Below are 21906 nucleotides of genomic sequence, written 5' to 3' on the forward strand. Positions count from 1 at the left end.
TTAGCGAGTGTGTAGGCCCATCTGATCCCCACACACACACACACACACACACACACACACACACACACACACACACACACACACACACACACACACACACACACACACACACACACACACACACACACACACACACACACACACACACACACACACACACACACACACACACACACACACACACACACACACACACACACACACACACACACACACACACAGTCACTGGTCGAAAACACAATTTAAGTGACATATTTAAATGATACCCAGATTATCTACCTTCTGTTCTATATAGTCAATGATAGTAGTATCCCTTCCTTGCCATGAATCTCAGAACATAATCAACATCCTCCTTAAATATGTCATGTTACAATAATCCCACAGAGACACAGCCAACATGATATATATGGATTATATTACAACAATCATCTTATCTTTAGCTTACTTTGTATTATTATGTGTGGTCTTTGTATGCCATATGTGCAGTATTTTTAAGATTAATACAAAGTCTGCTGTGTTGCTGCTGTTTCTTTATCTACAGTAGCACAGCATATCTGCACGGTTTGGGATATATGCCAAATGTGAGCAAACAAAGAAGATTTGTCTATTTGTGAGGATAGAATGGTATGTGAGATAAATGCGTGTGCATTTGTCTTGTAAGGCAGGATGAAGGAAACCTATTTTTCAGGGATGTCCACCATTCCTTACCGTGTGGCGAACATAGCTCTGAGGGAGGAAAAGGTGGCAGCATCTTCCTTCAGGGCTTTGAGCTCATTCCTCAGTTTCATCATGGTCTCGGTCACCATGGCCTTCTCGTTCTCATACTTGCTCTTCAGATTGGCCAGAGCAACTTCAGCTGTCTGTGGGTGGATAAGAAGAACAAAAGGGTCAGAGCAGCTGGAAGGCGCTGGGGGTGTATTTCCTGTTGCAAGAAGTCTACCTCTCCTAACAAGGTCCATATGACCTATTATTTCATGTAAGTCATTAAGGTAGCCCAGTTGCCTAGAAATCCTTGTTAGCTTCTATTGTTTGTTGCTGGTTTAAAATCTATAGGTGTGTGGTTTATGAGGGGCTTTCATGTCTGTGATATAATGGTCACCCAGGAACCACACACATACTTTAAAGGGCTACCAGAGCAACTGCATACACACTCTGGGTTATGGTTGTTTGTGCTTTGCAGGGCTGTTCCCCCATCCTAACCACACAGATACTATGGGCAGCTGACACCATAAGGCTGCTGTCTCCACCGTAGTGTTGCTTAGAGATCTTGTCTGCAATGCATTTGCTCCAACAGCTGAATAGACTTGAAATAGCTGACGCCCCTTGTCTTCTGTTTCTGTCTTTCAAGCAAAACTGACAAATGTTTGGGATCAAATCAATTAAATAGGCATTCCGACTGAGTGTATAAAAGACAAAACAGATCTACTGACCTGCTTGTTGGCCTTGAGGACGGTCCTCAGAGTTGCAATCTGTTCCCTCTTGGTGCTGAGGAGGGATTTAAGTTTGAGGATCTCCTCCATGCAGGCTTCCTTGTCCTTGTCGGCCACAGTGCCGAGCTCCAGAGAGGCCACCCTCTGGCGCGACAGCTCTGTGGTGCGGTCCACAGCAAGCTGCAGGTGCTTGATCTGGTCTCTGATGATAGCCACCAGATTGTAGATGTTCATGGGCTCACGGCGGTGGTCAGACACAGGAGAAGGCAGGGAGGAGACTGGTGATGGGGCTCCGTCGCTTAGGTCGGTCTTACCAGGCTCAGGGAAGAGGCCTTTGGTGAGCAAGATGGGGGAGCGGCGGCCACGGCCCTCCGGGCTGCTGCGACCCCCCTTACCCTCTTTGTAGAAGTCGAGCATGACACGGTTGGGCGTCTCGTTGTTGCACATGCAGACGTGGTTGTAGAGGGTGGCCAGTTCTTCACTGAAGGTGACAAGCTCGTCCTGTGCCACACTCAGACTACCCTGCGACTCACCAGCCACATCACTCACCTGAAGACACAGAAAGAAATGCATTAATTAACCACGTTTCGTAGTGTCAAGAGAACAACAGGAAGTCAATGTCAATAGCAACACTTCACCTTGCGAAGCTCCTTCTCTAGCTTAGCCTTCTCTTCTCTCTCTGTCTGACTAGTCTTCTCCAGAGTGGCCAGCTTCACTCCCAGCGTTGTGACATCGTTCTGCAGACGGGTGCGCTCCTCTTCATAACGAGACTGACAGGCCTGGTATTCTGTTTTTATAGTCTTCAGTTCCTCCTTCAGCTCTCCTGCCTCAGAAACAGCGACCTAGCAAAGCAAAAACAATAGTTGAGAATACACAAATATGGGGTTTTAAAAAAATGTCATATGTAGTAAAAGACATTTCTGTTTTAACTTAAAGTAAATCGCATACCGAATTAAAAATAAATGTAATCTGTCCTGTCTAACTTATACCGACCAGAAGACAGGTACCTTGTACTTGCACTCCAGGATCTCAGGTCCGTTGATGTCCACCTCGTAGTAGTCTCCGTCTTCATGGCTATCCCGTTCTTTCTCGTTGTCCAGTGCAGACTGGCGCTCCTTGCTGGCCTGGAGCTTGCGGATGGCATTGAGGTTCTCGGTGAGGCGGTTGACTTTCTCCTGGTGCTCTGACAGAGCGCCGTTAGCCTGCTCCAACTGTTTCTGGGAGTCCTGCAGGGTGGACAGCAGGTTGACCTTCTCACGCTCCATCTGAGGAGAGACATAGAGTGACAAAGAGCAATGAGACATGAGGTCATCATACTGTATGTCTCTAATGAAAGTACAGTATTATCTGCTTTGCTTATTGCACACATGCAATGTTATATCTGTATTCCTTGGTAACTTGATGATGTAAATGATTCCTGCTTCGAAAGCAGTTCATATTAAATCAGTGGATTATCTGTCATGTGGTAACCCTAGCCACTATCGGGTATGTGCTGCCAAGGTATGTGAGACTCATTGCTCAGTGGCCGAGCATCAGAGTCAACATGACCTTGACAATTTGCTGGACTCTGTTCAGCTCAGTGCTGGCAAACACTGGGGTGGGTCATCTTACACACACATGCACACAGCTGTGCTGATATAAGCACTGATCTATTTCAGAAGTTGATCTGTAAATAATAAAAAAGTATCACAGTCATGCCTATTTGCATGTATTATTTATCCATGCAAAATATATAAAGAAGGTCAAATTTAAAAAGAAAGCTTCATTTATATACCACAGGTTAAAATAGAGATGAAAAAAGATTAAAACTGTATTTCTCATGACTCTATTTTCAAGACTTGTCCCATTGAAGATATTATTCAAATAAGCCTACTGTTGACACTGATGCTTTCACATATTTACAAGTGAGCATTATTTGTGGCACCCTAACGCAGAATGCCGTTACTTCAATTTTGAAGAGGCTGCCAAAACACATAACTACCCATCCTACTCCTCAAGCACCCATATTGGATGTTGTTATAGATTGCCAGGGAATAATAGGAAGGGAATCTGAGGAGCGGACGTCTGACATTGATTACTGAGTACCCAATCAATAGTATGAGATAGGGTGGAGAGGCAACATGGTTAAGAGAGTTAAAGAAGCTTTTGTTGCCTCAGCCCTGATTCCTGCCTGGAATCTGTGGAATGACCTGGAAGGAGGCTTAAGCAGGCAGTATGACATGCTGCTGTGTGGCTTTGTCACAGGATGCCAGGTTCATCACTACAGCAGTCAGGTTGAGAATCAGAGCAGTGCCCATATTGGGGCAGCATTGAGGTAACTTCAAGTTGACACATTAATCTGGCAACCGTGTTTATGTTTTATGAAAGAAGAAGGAGAAAAAAAATCTTTAATCCCTCAGTGCCCAAAACAATCATTATCCACAGGTTCTCATTGCTTTCTGGTAACCATGGTACCCAATCATGCGTGGCCTTGGACTCCTGGGGTGATGAGCAAGCAGATGGCAGGTCTACCGGTGCCACCACCCGCTGCCTTGTCACCCAGCAGAGCCTGCAGGGTGTGTGCATCTCTCTGGATTAACTTTGCTATAAGGGGATTTAGATCCCTGCAGCAGCCTGGGTCAGGATGTAGCCCAAACACACAATTGACTCTCTCACTCCTTAACACACATCTCTAACCTACTTAAATACATTGTCCCACTGCCATGACTCGTATGGTAATGGTATTTGGTATGGAAATGTTTGGTAATGTAGTTTGGTTTGAAGACAATGCAGTAAATTCAATGTCTGATAAATCATATTTGGATAAGAAAATAAGCAAAAACAGATCACAAGTTCATCCCAATATTTGTTTCTTTTGACTCTCATCAGCCTGCTGTTGAAATTATATTGCCTGAATACAAGAAAAACTGAACACAAATACTGATAAATCAAGTTATTAACATTACAATCTACTCCATTGCAGTCATTTATTGATTCTTAACTGCAGATGTCAGTGATATCTTCTACTGTTAACAAACAGTTTGCTCAGTCCATGGTGGCTAAAACACAAACCTGCATCAGCTGTTGTTTGAGCTTCTGGATCTCAGAGATGTTAAGTTCGCTCAACAGGTCGTCCACAAGGCTGGGCGCCGGATGGAACAGCTCTTCCTTCTTGGGCATGGAGATGCGGTTGTCCTCGGTGATGGCATTGGCCAGTTTGGTGAATCCGTTCTCATATCCGTGGAGAGCCTCATCGTTATTGGGTTCGGTGGCGGCGTCATCGCTGAACTTGAGACCATCCAAAGAGATGCTTAGAGGGCTGAAGAGGTAAAAAATGGAATCATTTCATATTTATTACAGTGCATGCTGAGACACAGGCCTTATTTGTGTTTTATTTACCTGTTGTACAGAGTGTCTCCGATGCTCATGTAGTGGGAGAGCTCTTTCCTCAGGGATGCTTTCAGCTCACGCTCAGTCTTGATGGTCTCCAGGGCCTCCCCTAGCTGACGCTCAGCAATCTCTTTCAGGCGGATGGCGTCCTCCAGCTGGCTGTTAAGGAACTGAGTATCCTCCTCCAGGCGACGGATTTCATGCTTCAAACCCTCAAACTCCACCTGGGGAGACAAAGGAAGCGCTTCAATGAGTTTAGAATTCACAGAGAAATATTTTTAAATCTAAAAGCAGCTTGATTTTAAAAATGAGCTGACAGGCTCGTTCATGTGTGGCAAGATAAACTAGAACATACCCATTGAATTTCCCTCTCTAATTAGTTTTAAGTTAATTCGATTTGGGAATCCTTTTTATATTGCTCGACTAAAGAGAAAGAACCACTTTTGTTTGTTTCAGGCCCTTCATGATGAATACAGAAACATAATTTAAGACAGCATATGGAGAGAATTAACAGCTCAAGCACAAAAGTGAACATTGAATGGAAATGTCCTCCTTGGAAATTTGGCTCTGTTTCATGAGATTATTTTTCTTTCCACTCATTTAATTAAATCCAGGATGTGTTTTGTGTTTGAAGCTCTGGTTTGAAGACAGATAGCTGTTTAAGAGTCTGTCAAACACTTCCACAATCAGACTGCAGCTCAGTTTCCAGATATTTGTAAAAAAAAAAAAAAGGCAGCTGCTTGTCTCTTTACTGTATCAGAGGATGTTTTTAATATCGTAATTAAATCTGAATATTAAAGCACTCATGCTTCTTTTGACAGTCTAATCAGTACAAGGAGGAGGCAAACAGGGAGCTGGTGTGTGGGTGGTGGAGGGCCTGTAGGGCTCCTAAGAAGCTGTAAGATAGTATACAGTGCATCTTTGTTAGTTCATGAAAGTACTTGAATGAGAGGCCTGAGGCTGCTAGTTTAATTAGGTCTAACTCATGAAATGCATGATGATGTCCAGTATGGAGGATAAAATTACCAAAAACTGGATGATCTGCTCTCATTTTGAGGACTATAACCCCACCATTCTCACAATAAGTGAGTCTTTCCACATGCAGAGCTGCAGCACTGCTTCATCCTCACCTGGCTCTGCTTGAGCGCGGACACCTGCTTCTGCAGCGAGATGTTCTCCTCCTCCAGCTCGGTGTAGTCCTGCAGCAGACGAGCCTCCCGGAACTTGTACTCCTTGATGTCGTCACGCAGCTGATTCCTCTGGAGCTCCACCATCTGGCTGTTCTGTAAGAGGGAGAGGGAGAAGAGGAAGAGATGTCAATGAGCGCTATTTCAATCTTGTTTGACCCAAGTGTAAAGGAGATGGCGATTGACTGGATATTGCTGCTTTAGTATAACTGCTTGTGTCAGGTTGGGCTCTTTAACACTCTAAATCTTGCTAGATAAGAAAGGGCTCCCATCTGGCCCAACCCGGCGTGTGTGCGTTTGGTGTGTGGGTACATTTGTGTTTGAGAGGGAGGTGCCAGGTGTCTCTCCGGGCAGTGGGCCACCAGTGCGCTTGCCTGCCAGCTCTGATGGCACCAAAGAGACTGAAGCCTACTTAGCTCTCTCATGGTGACAGGCATTCAGTGGTTTGGAAGCACTGTAATGGTTTAGTTTTCTAAAGGAGGAGTCACATTAGGTTTCTCTGTACAAAAGAATAAAAGAACCAATCAGAAAATTGTCTGATTTTAAACTGGAATTCAACTCAATCTGAAACGTTGACTATTTTCAGGTTTTACAAGCTAAATAATATGTTGGATTTTTTGCCAGTGAAGCAATAAACAAGTAATGTAAAAAGGAATTATGTTAACTTGGTGTTCGCTTAGCAGTTATTTCAAGCTAAGAAAATTGCTCGCAATATAGGTGCAGCTGGCTCTCTCCTGCTGCTCAGGAAAGACATCATTAATTATATAAAAGGTGAGAGGCAAGAAAAATGCCCCTCCCCCACTTGTAGAGACACTGCCGTAAACTGGAAGCCACAAGGATCCGATCAGCCCTACTGTGCCACCTGTGTCCTTACTACCCGTCTATCGCCCTGTTTAACCCTCTATCCTCTTCTATCGCTGTTTGTCACTGATATTTGGGTTTTAGAGAAATAGCGAATAAAAGCTGAGAAGTAAGGGGATACTCCCTGCAGAAAGGCGGGCCTCACCCTTTTTTGGAGCTGAACAAAGGAACATGCACATGTGTGTGTAATGTGAGAGAGAGGAGGGAAAGCACACAAGAACATGTAACTTTTGGAGTGTGTGTGCAGGTGTTTGTCTCTCGGTCAGCATTAATTTGATGGCGGAGCTTGTATCCACACACTCACCAGTTTGTGTTATTATCAGCTGAACAGGTGCAGGATGTGTGTATATTTACGAAACAGTGAGAGAAGACAGTCTCTGTATGTGTGGCGACAGTGTGATTAGGATTTGCATGTGCGTTTGCGGTCGTGTATGTGTGTGATGCATCTCTCTCTCTCTCTCTCTCTCTCTCTCTCTCTCTCCCTCTCTCTCTCTTGCTCTCAGGGGAGCTGGCAGAGATAACCTAATACCAGAGGGACAATTAGCCTCCCAATCCCTTGCCAGGTTGCCCCCTGCTCTCACGCTGTCACTGTGTGGCCGCATCACAATCCCTGCTCTTCAGATCATTTCAACAACCACGGAAAGTGAATCCTGAAAAGGTTTTCAATTTGCAGACTTTCTCCTATCAGCACTGCCTTGAGACTGAATACACATCAGTAATGTTATTGAAAAAGAGTAGTTAATAAGCAGTCGGTGACAGGACATCCTGATGTTAGAAACACCTTTCAATAACTAGAAGGTCAGTGGTTCAGTGCCCAAACACCAAATCAAATGCTCAAATTAATTTCCGAGCTATGAACCATTCATTCAACTGAGTGCAGTATTACAGAGTAATATTGTTTAGTTATGAACAACAATAATCTACACTCCAAAATATCTCACTAATGTGACTCAGGAGACTTTCACACAACAAAAAAAACAATTTGTTTTAGTTATTCCCTGTAATTGGCATTTACTTGCTTATTATTTGACTTACTGAGCAAGAAATGCCGACAAACATTATGCTGCTAAATCCCCTCTGATGAAGAGTACACGCTCTTCGTTTGCTCTTTGTAATAATTAATCGCTATGTGCAGAGCTGAGTTGAGGCCGACGTTTGAAGGCACATTAATATTCATCAGGGGTTTTTTGCACATGTCTAATGAGCGTGGGTGTTTGCTGTGAAAAATCTCTGATGCTGCTGCATCACTGAATAATACATAAGCTTACAATACAGATCAGTCCTATCACTAAGCCTTCATATAGTGGTACTGACTTCTAAGAAAGAGCTGAATTAAAGCAAAAAAAAAAGAAAAAAAGAGCTGCAATCAGTAAAACCCTCAACAAATTCAGATACTTGTATGTTTGGGAGTATCAAACATTATGAATTCATAAAGATCCTGAGAATAATCATAGAGTAATCTCCTGTTTTTAAACTAGGCAATGCTCTGCCAGCTGGTTGCTCAGATCTCTTCCGGGTCAGGGTTATGAGTCACAGCTGGAGGGTGAGTGCTTTTTAGTCCCAGTGAATATGGGCCACCACTGCACCTGATTGAGATCCTCCTACAATCTGATTACAATGCATACCGGGGATTGACATTTCACCTTTGCTTTTATATCCTACACTGCTACACAGGGTCCCTAAGAGACTGGGGGCAGGATTACAACGCCCCTGCTGACTGACAGAAGTTGATTTGAGTAAATTCACCAGGGGTTGCGGTGGCCATGTGTGTTTCTGCTATAAAGCGTGAATAACATTTAATCAGGCGATGGAAACACGCCTCTCCTGGGAATGTTTGTGAGAAATTTTGATGTGTGTGTGATATATGAAAGGCGTCTGAGGTGCCACCAATGGAGTGCTCGTCGGTGAGAAGCCTTTCATGACCATAAGCCTGAATGTGGTTGGTGAAGGCCCCCCTGCCTGCTGTCACTGCAGGTGACGTCTGGACAGCTGCTCGAACACATCCGCACACCACACACATACAGACAAAATGTGTCACTTCCATTCAAAGTGGGTGGCAGTGAAAACAAGTTTTACTGCAGTTCTGCCATAAATTTGCAGGATAAGCAAATCACACACTCTTTATTTGGAAGCATATTGAGGACTAGTGCATACATGTGTACACGCATGATAAAGCATGGGTCGTTCCTCTCTCGAGGCCATGCAGCGCTACAAAATTAAAATGTCACCGGAGCATATTTCTGTGGGTTAGAGTGTCTTCCGACTCTACTATGTGAACTCTCTCTTTCAACTCTTAAGCTGTTTTTCACCATTAAACTGCTTTTGACAGCATAGTGGTGCTGAGCCTGCTTAAATCTCTCCAAAGCTCTGGGTAGTTTCTCAATGTGTTTGAGCTGTTACAACCACTATGTCTACGGGAAATAGCTCCATCAATTTGTAAGCCACGGTGGTAAAGTTTCAGGCTTAACACAAGTGTAGATTAGGAATGTTTTTAATGCTTTGTTTAAGGCTCTGCTGTGTTCTTAATAACTCGAGAGAGAATCCAGCTTGCAAATACTGTAAAATCCATATTTACTTACCTTTTTTTCTGGGTTTGATTCCCTAGAATGCGCTGACCAGACACTCTGATGGCAAAAGACTGTATTATTGATATAAAAGCACAGACAGGCTCGATATAAATATATGTTTTATCCTCTCTCTCCTCCTCTCACTCAACTGACCTCCATTTCACTCTCTATCCTGCTCCCTTTGCACTTTGGTAAAATGCACATGTACAAGATTTTTTCCCCAACACACACACACACACACGCACACACACAAAGTGCACAGGGGGTCTCAGAGTGCATGACACCTACTGCAAAACAGCTCAATACGTCTCTTTATTTATTTTATTTTTATCTCCTTTGTCAGTTTCTCCTACTAATACCACTGGCCTTCATTTGCCACTTTACAACACTGCTTCTCTCATTTTACAGCCCCCACCTCCGCCCTCTCCTCGGAAGTGCGTCCGTGCTTTTAGAGGCCATGTATCAGTCACAGTTGAATTGCTTCCTCATACTGAGCATTAGTTCGATCATATCTATCTATCATCTGCAGTAGAAAGACAGCGACAGCCTTCCACTTCGGCTTGTAGTCACTCTGCTCTAGAGAGCTCTTTTGGACTTTAGAGAGCTGATGGGGAGAATTTAAAAAAAAAATGATGACCTGTAGGCTCTGCAGCATGTCAAGGTCATGTCAGCTCTACTTAAATCTAACTCCACCAAGCTGAACCCATCTCAGGATTACCTTCAGGAGAGATGAGAAATGAAACACAGATGCAGTGTAGCTCAACCCCCACCAAGTATAGCTTTGGACAGAGCAAAGGAATAATGAAGCTCAGGGGCCTCTTGCTACTGTCAGAGTGGAGGATGTGGGTGAAAGCAGATCTGCTTTTATCCTCCTCTCTGCTGCAAGCAATTGTCATTTCTATTCAGCCTAGCCAGATTCCATTAGGGGGAGAAAACACACTCAAGGTCACACGTTTCAATGAGACAATTAAAAACTAAAAAGTGAAAGGAACCTTACGAGTGAGTGGCTGATGGTTGTTGGCCCAGTGGGTGACAGGCGGGTTGAAAAGCCCACAGGGTGAAAGTGTGCCTGCATATAGCACTTAACAGTGATTATTTTGAGGTCATTTGGATGATGCTAGAGAAACGTGCACATGAGCCCGTTCACACCCATTAGATGAAGTGAATGTGTAGGCCGGTTTGTGTGTGTTGATTTATTGGCATCCATTGATCTGGCATGGAAAACCTCTTTGGTTGCTGTGAGCCAGGGGCCTAAATCAAGAATGACACACTTTCAGAGCTTCCTTAAAGCTGATGCCAAAAGACTAAACATTATTTAGGGATCAATAGCAAAATCTTCCACGTATATTTTATAGATGCCTTGGATTTAACGGCTAAAAATACACACATGGGTCATAAGGCAACTAACTGAAGTGGGATCAAGATTAGGTGATGTTGGTTTCTGTGGCCAGATAACCCACATACCATCTGGAGGGTTTAGAGTAGGTTGTGGGTAAGTCATGCAGCAGTAGCAGCAGTAGATGATTGCTACCACCGCTCTGCTATATGCCTCTGTCGTTTCAGTAAGTATTTTTCTTTCTAGATCAAATTTTTGTCTTCTTGTATTGCCCTTCCTTCTCCTTCTGTACCCAACTACCACTGGACAGGAGATGATCTATCTTTGCATAAATGTCACAGGAAATAATAAGGCAGTTGACGTCAACACCCCAGGGTCATCTAGGAGTCCTGTTACTCTCAATAGATGCTAATAAGAGGGAACAAAGAGCAACCATCCTTGTATCCTTTTACCACTCAATTCGGACCTTTCAATGACAAGGTAAAGCTTCAATCTTGCCCAGACAATTGAAAATCTGCTCTCGTGTCCATCTGCTCCACTATTCATCATTTTCTTATTTTTTTAATTTCTCCTGATTGTAATAAGAGCAATGGCCTTCCTGACGTCGTCCTTGTGATGAGTTTACACCTCTGCCCTCTTCTGACCTTTTAAATTCTTCCCGTCAATGCAGATACTTTCTCAATCCCTCACTTCCCAGTCAGGTGTTTAATCCAGCCAATTGAAACAGCACTTAAATTAAATTAAAAGGAAAGCCCAACGTCTGATGGCTCTATTCACTGTGTCAAAGAGATGGTGAAAAAACCCAATTGTGTTTAACATTTGAATGGGTTACTCATTATGGTGATCGACAAAATTACCATAATTTATGGGTCTGTGAGGAAAAAGTGGTCAGAGCCTGAATTATTTCAGTATGACAGTTGTTCGTAAGTGGAGGTTACTGTGTCAACACTGCACCCTGAGTGATGCACATGTAGAAAGGAAGTAGTGCAAATACTGTGGTCACATGGTGATGCTTAAGTGGAAACATATTACATTTCCTATAAGTGTGAAAAGTTTATAAAGAGTAAAGGTAGACCAAGCTATGCTGATAAAATTTCTCAGCTTTTTATCTTCGGCTTCGCTTGATAATTTCCTGAGAGGCAGGCAACGAGGATCCCAATTCTGTGTGGATAATGGAAGCCATCACCGTAGGCACATTCCTCTCAAGACATGAGATTGAATTTAATGAAGTCATGCCTATTAGAGTGCGCCTCCTTACAATGGTACTGGCTCTTTGAGGGGGTTTAATCCTGTAGACTGCATCGTATAGGCAGTGAAATATGTCTTATCGGTGCTCGGGGGCGAACATTTGAGTCTTTTGGTGTGAGAAAACTGCCTGGGAGGTTCAAATGTGACGTATTTAACCAGCTGTAATGCTGTAACTAAATGGTTGTGAATTAACTGGCCTGTACTGAGACAAAAGCCGTTTCACACCGAGTGAAGCTTCCATGTTTGTGTAATGGTGGGATGATGACATTATCTAGAGATTGAATAGTGAAGCCCCATTTAACTGCACTGATGCTATGAAATCTTTTCCACTAAATACATCGTCACTTCACAGAGGAAACTTTTAGATATGTGAAGGCAATAAAAAAGCTCATTTTCAACCACTAAACCGAATCATTCAGTCAATATGATAAGCATGGAAAAGCAGCATCGTCTAACATTGGTGTTGAGTTTACTCTCATTAAGCCTCTTTCTCTTTCCCTGATGGATTTTAGGCCTCATTCTTTTTCTTCCCTACCATTCTTGTCGTCTCCTCATGCCTCCTCCACTCTTTGCTCTCCCGGCCTGAGCTTTTGGGCTAATTTGAAACCCAGGAGACAAAGGCCTCTTTCAGCCCAGTCAGTGTGGTCACAATGCCAGCCTCAGTGCCCCGCGCTCCCTCCGTTTGCCTGCCACACACACTTCGCCTAGCACCCACAGACGTACCATTAGAAGGGTGTCATTATCTCCCATACATGGGGCGATTTATACTCCAGCCCCTTTTATCTGGCCAATTAGAGCTGGCTGGGTCCCATGGTGCTTCATCGGGGTGTTTGTAATGGGAATGGCACCTGCAGAAAGGCCATCATGCAGGCCACCAGTACAAAACCAGTTACACCAGTGCTGTTACTCAGATGTGCAGCAAACCCTTGAGAATAGTGGATCAAGACTACAGTGGTCCATTTACTCTCTCATTTCTTTAGGATATTTTAAGTAAATGACCTCAGCTGGAGGATTTAAGAGGTATAATGTCATTGTAGAAAGTAATCATGTTCAAGTTGAATCCTGAATGACTGCAGGCAGTAAAATCTTGTACAGGGGACCTAAAACAGAGCCTGGCTCATGAGTGAAACATGTCTGGTGAGGCACATCTGGCTTCCATAATGCCCAACTTATAACAACATAGATGCAGAGCTGAGTAGCAGCTGACCTAATTATAGAGGAATTGGGAGCTTTCTGGAACTTAAGTTGCTATGAAGGACGTGAGATTTTTAAGACTTTCCTTTTTACTAATCTCAGTAAGAAACACTGCTTGAATCTGTCTCAATCAGTGACTTACAGAAAACAGTAGTGATTCCCGCAGCTTTAGACTCACTCAGGACTGGAGGGGAGGCCCCCCCCCTTTTTTTAACTCTTCCCCCTCCCAATTACACTGGATTTATCAACTTGACCTGCAAAAACTGTGGACTCTGCCAAATCTGTTGTGCACAAACATGGAAGATTTTGGATACTGATTAGTTTAAATACCACATACTGAGAGCATTATAAAGAAACACCAGAAAAAAGCTCAGTGTCAATATTGCAGAAGGGGAAGCCCAGAAGCATTTAGGCCTTGATTTGTTAAAGAAAACTGTGATCACACTGACACTGATCTTAGCAGTTGTATGCAGGTTTAATACAGGACTGATGGAAGAATTCCTGTACAAAATACTAATATAATACAACAAGTTCCTGGCTGGTATTGTGATGTACAAAACATCTATACACACCTGTGAGTGAGGCTGGGCAATATATCGATAACATATCAATATCGTGATATGAGACTAGATATCGTCTTAGATTTTGGATATCGTAATATGGCATAATTGTTGTATTTTTTTATTTTAAATGCTGCATTACAGTGAAGTGATGTACTTTTCTGAATTTACCAAACTGTTCTAGTTATTTTATTTGCTTTTACCCACTTATTCATTGTATCCACATTACCAATGATTATTCATCAGTGATAATAATAACAATAATTGTCCCTACGATATTATTGTTATATCAATATTGAGGTATTTGGTCAAATATATTGTGATATTTGAGTTTGCCCATATAACCCAGCCTTAGCCGTGATGTCAAATACATTAGGTTAGTACCTACCTCTACCTCTACCCCCCCCCCCCCCCCCCCCCCCCCCCCCTTTACTACCCTAGCCTTTACTTGGCTGTCAAGGGATCATGGACCTTTGCATCAAAGAAACACATCTTAAGGTGGGGGCCCCCTCTACCCTCCTGTCAGACTCTGTTCATCTCTTTTCATCCCTTTATGTCTCCCTACCTTTGTGTCAAACAGGTTTCCTTAAAGCTTTCTACATCTCTCAGTCAGTGTGATGTCAACCTGCGCTGCTCTCCTGGTAATTCAATGCCTTGATCACCAGCTCCATCACACATACATGGCCACGGGCAAAGACACACAACCCCACGATCTGCCTCTGCACTGTGCTCTTGTCTCCTCTAATGAGGTCAATTAACTGCAAGTATGTAAATGAAAGCAGTGAAGAGGTCAGACATTGTCCAAAGTGGGGCGCAGACAATAAAGGTTTGCATTATGAAGTTTGGGAAAGCTTAAGACAGAAGGAAATGAGTGTGTTTGGCGGAATGTGTTAAGGATAAGCAGCGATTTAGAAAAATGGCTTCAACCAAACTGATTTTGTTGGCTTGTCTAAGATGAAGTTTTATATAATGAGGTTTGTCACACATGCCACAGCTGGGCCAACAGGTTAAATACTGTCATGCCACACTTCACACAAATAAAAGATATTAACTGATTTATAATTCTTGTAGGCTCATGTCGACATTTCTCACGGTCTCAGTGTGTTTCTTGTCATCTATTTATCATAATTATAATTCCACACTGAACATGCAAAAAGGGTGGAGGACATCACAAGGCTTGAAGGCAAGGTGTTCCTTCAGTTAGCTTGGTCTGCGTTCAACATTCATTACAGTAGGATTAGTTTTGTAATAATTACACAACAGCCTTAAGAACAGTGCTTTACGAGGAATACTTTTTTGTGAATCTACATTTAAAATGTCCTTGTACATAAAAATTATTAAAAAGTGCCACAGTTTCCTCAAAGGCTCATCGATCAGTGATGAATGTGTTTTGTCTTTCCTCCAGCTTCAGACAGGTAAATAATATCCGACTCAAGCGTCAACAAATGCAACCCGCTGTTCTCAATAGCTGCAGGCAAGGAAGGGTTGACACAACCATCTGCTTCAACTCAGAAGTTGAGGAGTTCATTTTCAAAGTACTGACGCAAGAAACAAACCACAACACATTGTTGTCTGATAAAGAGAAATAATATGTTAAGTAACTTTACGCAATCCTCTTCAAACATTCTATCTGCAGCGTGCACACCACAGATACTGTGGTGTGGTTCAGGTTCTGGGGCTCTTACCTCTCTCATCTCTTGGGTAATGGTGTTCAGGCGTTCATTCTCAGACTGGGTGTTGGTGAGGATGTTGCGTGCCTGGCGGAGGTCGGTCTGCAGCTCCAGGACCCTCTGCTCGTAGTAGGCCTCCTTACAGGCTGACTCCTGGATAAGAGACTCCTCACGGCTCTCCCCATCCGCTGCCACCTTCCTGTGGTTGGAGTAGGCTTGTCCAAAGGCCTGGAGACACATGGATGGAGGAAAAGAGCTTTTGGTTAGAAGCTATTGTGTTAGGAAACATGGAAGGATTTGTTACTTATTTGTAATACTGCAGATATTATAAACATCTCCTTCCTCTATCTGCAGGGCACTGGCATCCTCTGCATGTGCTCTGCAGTTTTATCTATTGCAGTGGCCAAGCAAGAGATGAATCAGCAGATTAAGTGTTAACTGGCTAATTTTGAATATTAGGATTGCTACTGACAAACATTTATTTTGTGATTCAGCCATTTTAAGCTGACGCTGATGATTTTCACTGTGGCTCAGTTAAGGACTGGGGCTCAAAAACCTCCCAAAATACTGCCATTACCCAGTAGAGATAATCAGTTAGGCTCCATCTGGGCTGCATCATCCCGTCCCTACTCCCACCCCCCACCCCCCTGTTCCTCCACATCTCCCTCCCCTACCCGCAGGACATTGGCCTCCTCTGCACGTGCTCTGCAGTGACTCCACAGATGGAAAAACCAAACAGGAAAAGTAGAGCAAACGGACTAATGTCTGTGCGATCACCAGAGGCCTGTATTCTCATGCTCTTAATACCTTAGGAGACTCTAGCAGAGTGAGAGAAGATCACCAGATTTTATTAGATTTTTACAGATTAACTGAAGGGGACGAGGTTTATGAAGATTAAATAACTACATGCTAAGGCTTCTACCTTCGGTAGGGGGATATTCTCTGTTGAGAGGCTGCTAACAGTCATTATCTGTTTCACCATTATTTTGTACTGCTTTCATTTTTTGTCTTAAATTTGTTAATGCCTTGAAGGCAGTGACAAAAACTGTGTACAGAGAGACTAACACAAACAACCAGGGGGAAGACAGATAGAGAAAAGAGACCTTTATTGCAGCAAAATCTAGGTTAGGTTACCCTTTTCCGTCTCTAAATAATGATACCCCTGATTACAGATTTCATTTCCAGTCCTGTAACCAGCAGTGAGCCGATGGAAATTCTGATTCTCATCTCGCCTCACAGCTCGAGTGCAGGCAGTAATCTGGAGTCACCTGAGGCATATGAATCTGACCTTGTTTGCAGCTGCACTACGCACTCGCTTCTCTCTGACCTTCTACCCCCTCACATCTGCACGTGACTGACTGCTGCAGGATTTTCTCTGTTGACTGCTGCGTATTGTATTAATCCCAGTAATTCCTTTAGAGAAAAGAAAATCTGGAAATTTGTATTAAGTCGAACTGACCTAGTTTCAGGACTTGGACGAATGTGTGACTGTATAAAACGAGTTTAATGGGTTACAGAAGTGCGTGACATCATGTCTCGTGCCTGGTGGCAAGTATTTCTCTCACATTCCACGAAAGATGACAGTGCTAACAGAGAGATAGCGACGATAAACAGATAAACTCTCACAAGGAGGCACATTACATTTTATTTAAAAGCTTGACAGTGAGACTTTCTATGGGCCAACCTCTATGAGACAACCCCATTATTGCACATAACTGACTGTGCTAATGTAATCAAGGATATCAAAAGAGACATAAATGACTTGATGACTCCTTTACAGATGACCTGATAACTGCTAACTTTTTTCCCCAGATAGATCGAACACCAAACGAGTGGACACAGTAGAGCTGAAACTTGGTGACGAATCAATTAGTACAGTGACAAAAAAATTGGCAGCTATGTTGAGGATTGAGTAATAATTTAAGTCATTTTTCTGAGGAAAAATGCCAAATATTATATGCTTCATTAGGAGCATTTTCTGCTGTTCTTTGCCTTATGACAAATTTAATATATGCTTTATATCTTATGGCTTTGGATTGTTGGCAGAAAAAAATAAGCTATTTGAGGACATCACTTTATGTTTTAGGAGATTGTGATGGACATTTTTCACTATTATCCAACATTTCATGGACCAACAGTTAATTGAAAAGATAATATGCACATGTGCATAGTATCTTTATTATTATAATATTATTATACACTAAAACCAAAGATAATGTAGGTTGCTACACTACAACACACATTGACTGGACCAGTTGCATTTAGTACAGCTCTGAACACAAGTTATGTTTTTATAATCTTCAATAGGAAGATAAACAAGTAATAAAAGGCGCTCTACACACTGTGTTTCCAGTAATCTTATAGCCAAGGTTCACACGGATGTTTATTGACGGACAACATATCTCTCAATAAAGAAGTAAAGTCAGTTACTACAGATAAGGTTAAAAACTATCATCATATATTCCTCACTACGTCCCTCCCCTCCAAACATCACACCACCAATCAGCAGGAGACAATTTGATTAACAGAGTCATCATAAGAGACAGGATTACCCTATCACAAATCAGGGGAATCCCATCATTATAATCTTCATGTGTGGTGGATATTGAAGGGGGACGCCAATCAATCCAATCTGAGAGGCCTGTCCTTCAAACGTGTGAGCCCCTAGCCTAAAACCCACTGACCCAAGACCCTTAATCTCCGCTCCCCAAGCGTAGGTTTGGGCTACTTTTAAGGGAGGGTAAATTGGGGACGCACGCGACCAAGTTTATAATCTCACAGCGAGCAGTCCGCCCAATTTATAATTCATCTTTAGCTTGCCATATGTTGCAGTTTTTACATTGGACATGTGAGCATAGATTATTAATCTCTTGTGAAGCTAATCAAAGGCAGGTCTTTAGTCATTAGCACGCTGTCTGGTCTGGATTTCCTGACAGATTTCCCTCATAGAAGACTATAGTTAATGTTATGATGGCACATGAAGAAAAGTCAATAATATGACAGATTTATCTCTCCACACAACCCAACGGCTGATTCCAGATGAGTGCATACATTATGGGCTGAGGTTGGAAACCCTGCCGTGCTGGTGTTTATACTATAGACTACCATGTGGAGATCAAAGTACATAATCACTGCGATCAAAAGCAACACATGATTGAGGAGTTACTAAAAAGAGACAGTCAACTCCGATCTCGGTTCCCCTTTTCACTCAACCATATCAGTCACAATTATTTTCATTACTTCCTCATGCATTTCTCATACCATTACAGAGGATTTGACTACCCTGGTCATAAGATTAACACATGGAAACTTCAAGGGTATAAATAAACATGTGGGTGCGTGAACGCAGACTAATTTAAGGAAGGACCATGTTGCTATGCCTGCTTTATCTGTCTTAAGTTAAGTATATATCAAAACATTGGTTTCTCTGGGAATGACGGTTTAATTTTACACCCAGGATGTTAAACCCAACACCTGCTATTTGTAGGTTTATCTCACAGCAAAACAAACGTTGCTACGACACATTGCGCTTTGACAGCAAAGTCTTTAATTTAAACGGCGACTGCTTGTGTGTTTGTGTTCAAAACATGTTGGGACACGGTATGAACATCGCTTTGTCTTCTAATCTGACCGAAAAAACGACGCCCTTCAAAGGCAAAGTCCGCTAATTTGAAAGTGAGACCAATCAGGGCACTAAGGTCAATCACACCATTCTGCAACGTGATCCCAACTCAGTGATAGACAGGAAAATGCTTAACACCGGGCTCTTAAGGCTGCAGCCCTACTAATAATGTTTATACACTTTACATGGTATAGGGAGGCAAAGCAGAGAGAATATTGGTCGTAGGGTTCACTCAGGTCTTTCCCCCGCTCAGAGTCCTCCTGCAATAAGGGAGACGGGCTTTGGGCTTCTGACAAATAGAAAACAGATCGATACTGCTGGTCTCAGAGGCCCTACAGATCTAAAGTTAACTGAATCTACAATCCTGTTTTCAGTTCCTGAGCTGCTGGTATAGAGAGAGCAGTGGTTCTGTGGCATGAAGTGAAAATAGTGAGTGGGCAGAGATGTCTCCAGAGATATGGTTACTGCAGACCACTTGGAGATAAGAATAAAACCAATAGGTATGTTCAAGTTGGTACACACACACACACACACACACACACACACACACATACACATGAACTGTACACAGGGCTGGACTTTAGTCCCCCCCCACCTCCAATCAATACTGGTGAGTCCTTTTGAAAACTCTTGCCTCAGGAGAAAAAAAACCCACTTAAAAACTCTGGATTTGGATCTCATTCTCCAATCTCTGGACTAGCTTTAATCATTTCATTGAAAGTATCAATTTAGCCCCCTGTGGTCTGACAGCCTGGCTCTAATAGGAAAGGAAAGCTTGCTGCAAAAAGGCCAGGACGAGAGGCAGACAAAAATGGAGAATTGGAAACATGATGAGACAAAGAGAGAGGAAAGACGTGTGTTGCCAAACTGAAACAAACTGCTCCTTTTGATTTTTCTGCAATCACATGTAAAAAGAATATTGAAGAGGTTACCCTTATAACTTTACTTTTCGGTAAGTCTCAGGAATCCAGTGATCATGGTGTTTTCTGTTTGTTGATAAACATCCTCAAGAAAAGATAAAAAATGAAATTAAAGACATGCCCAAACACAAACCCACAGGCAGCAACCAACAAAACCAGGAGGAGTGTACAACCCAAATTTGGACCAGCAAAAGCAAGAGAGAACAAAAATAGAAAGAAAAGGACTCAACAAAGGTCTCATCCAGTGAGAATTTATTTGGAACAGCAAAAAAAAAACCTCCCAGCTCTTTTTTCTAACATTGTTTTAAGGCAAAATGCTGATATGATAATCTCACTAATCTCACAGATAAGGTACATCAGGGCACGCCTAAAAACAACACACCCTTTAGATGCAGATATGTGACATGAGAATGCATTTTGGCAAGACCCGGAGCAAGAGTCAGTGGGCTGATGTAGAGCTGAGATTTCCAGTCTCTTCGTCAGCATTCTTCCGCTATGACAAAGACAGCCTGTGTTGAATGCTGAACAATGTCGTTTATATCAAGTTTTAATCACTCATACAGATGGTCAGAGAGTGCAAGGGTTGAGTCGTGGAGGATGCCAAAGCAGTGTCTCAGCAACAACTGAGGCTGGTCAATGTTAGGGCTGTCGCTGTATACGGCTGGGTACGGAGGAAGAGAGCAAGGGGGCAGGAAGGAGGGATTGGGGGGGGGGGGAGATACAAAACCAAAAAAACGCACACACTGAATTGTTTCTCATGCCTCGTGAATCACAGCTCACGTGTAGTCACAGTTTGCGATGATAAACAAGACTCTCCCTTCCTAACCCTTCCCTTTCTGTCAGTGTCTACATCTCCATTCACAGTCCGCTTCACTGCAGCTTCGAAAGGGACAGATTGCCTCGAGATGCGTGTCGATTCTATATTTAGCCATCCACTAACTGTTCATAATACATTAAAAAGCGTACTGGATGATCCACTGTCCCTTACTAAACATTGTCACCACACTATACGAAACTTATCTATTTCTCTGGCACATAATAGCTCATCCTGTTGTTTCTGCATCATCCGGCTGTGTCACGTCACGTGTCAGTGTACGTTTGTTTTAGTTAACTCAATTAAACGAGAGCACTGTTACTGCTCAGTGTATATTCAGCCAAAGCCAATGTCACTTGTTATAATGAGTAACAGAGAAGCTAATGATTACTTCAGATTTCAAGGCTACTCTTCAGTGGTGGGGGTGGGGTGGAAATAAAAAAAAGAGAGAGAGACAGACAGGGATTCACGTTCATCCCTTGACAAATCTGGAGTTCATGATTAACTCTCCGCTGGGTGGAATTCTCCCCTTTTTTCGCTTTTTTGACAGTTTCTATCCACATCACCAACTCTAAATTTAGGTGCTTTCAAACAGGGATTTTCTAAAAGCACATGAGCAAAAAAATATCAGGAGTAATTAGAGTATATATTCATGAGAAGCTTCCACATTTAACAGTAAGATGCAAGGCTTTTTTTTGTGCCGAGCAGATAGAGAAAGAAGGAGAGGAAAACATGAGGGTGCGAACGAGGAGAGGCAGATATATTAGTGGCTGCCTGGCACAGAGCCACATTGATTCACTGCATAGCACACAGCCGTTGGGCTATTATTCACACAACAGGCCTGGACAATTTCAAACACACGCACACACACACACACACACACACACACACACACACACAGACGTCCCATTTCCAATTTTCCCTGTGTGCCCTGCAGTCACCCATACTGTAGCACCTGGTACTGAAGCCATGTAGAGGCTTGCTCTCCTTTCTGATGTACAGGGGGAAGAGGCGAGTGTTTAAAGCCTCATAGGGGCTCAGACAACACTGCATGCAATTCATGTTGTCCACACATAGAGGCCAAAGGCAAAGAATAACACCTCAGAGAATAAGAGAAAGCAGAAGTTA

General features: G+C 42.9%; 1 protein-coding gene across 1 annotated transcript in view; it reads right to left on the reverse strand.

Annotated features, from left to right (window-relative positions):
- Positions 1-21906, reverse strand: part of LOC133987167 (protein bicaudal D homolog 2-like) — a 44242-nt gene that overhangs the window by 10396 nt on the left and 11940 nt on the right. The window contains exons 2-9 of the mRNA XM_062426448.1: positions 15438-15650; positions 5930-6082; positions 4809-5023; positions 4482-4728; positions 2438-2695; positions 2069-2272; positions 1431-1979; positions 709-860 (exon numbers count right to left, since the gene is read on the reverse strand). Coding sequence (XP_062282432.1) covers positions 709-860; positions 1431-1979; positions 2069-2272; positions 2438-2695; positions 4482-4728; positions 4809-5023; positions 5930-6082; positions 15438-15650 — 1991 coding nt within the window. The remainder of the gene's footprint in view (positions 1-708; positions 861-1430; positions 1980-2068; positions 2273-2437; positions 2696-4481; positions 4729-4808; positions 5024-5929; positions 6083-15437; positions 15651-21906) is intronic.

The sequence above is a fragment of the Scomber scombrus genome, chromosome 10 (assembly GCF_963691925.1).
Source record: "Scomber scombrus chromosome 10, fScoSco1.1, whole genome shotgun sequence".
Classification (NCBI taxonomy): domain Eukaryota; kingdom Metazoa; phylum Chordata; class Actinopteri; order Scombriformes; family Scombridae; genus Scomber; species Scomber scombrus.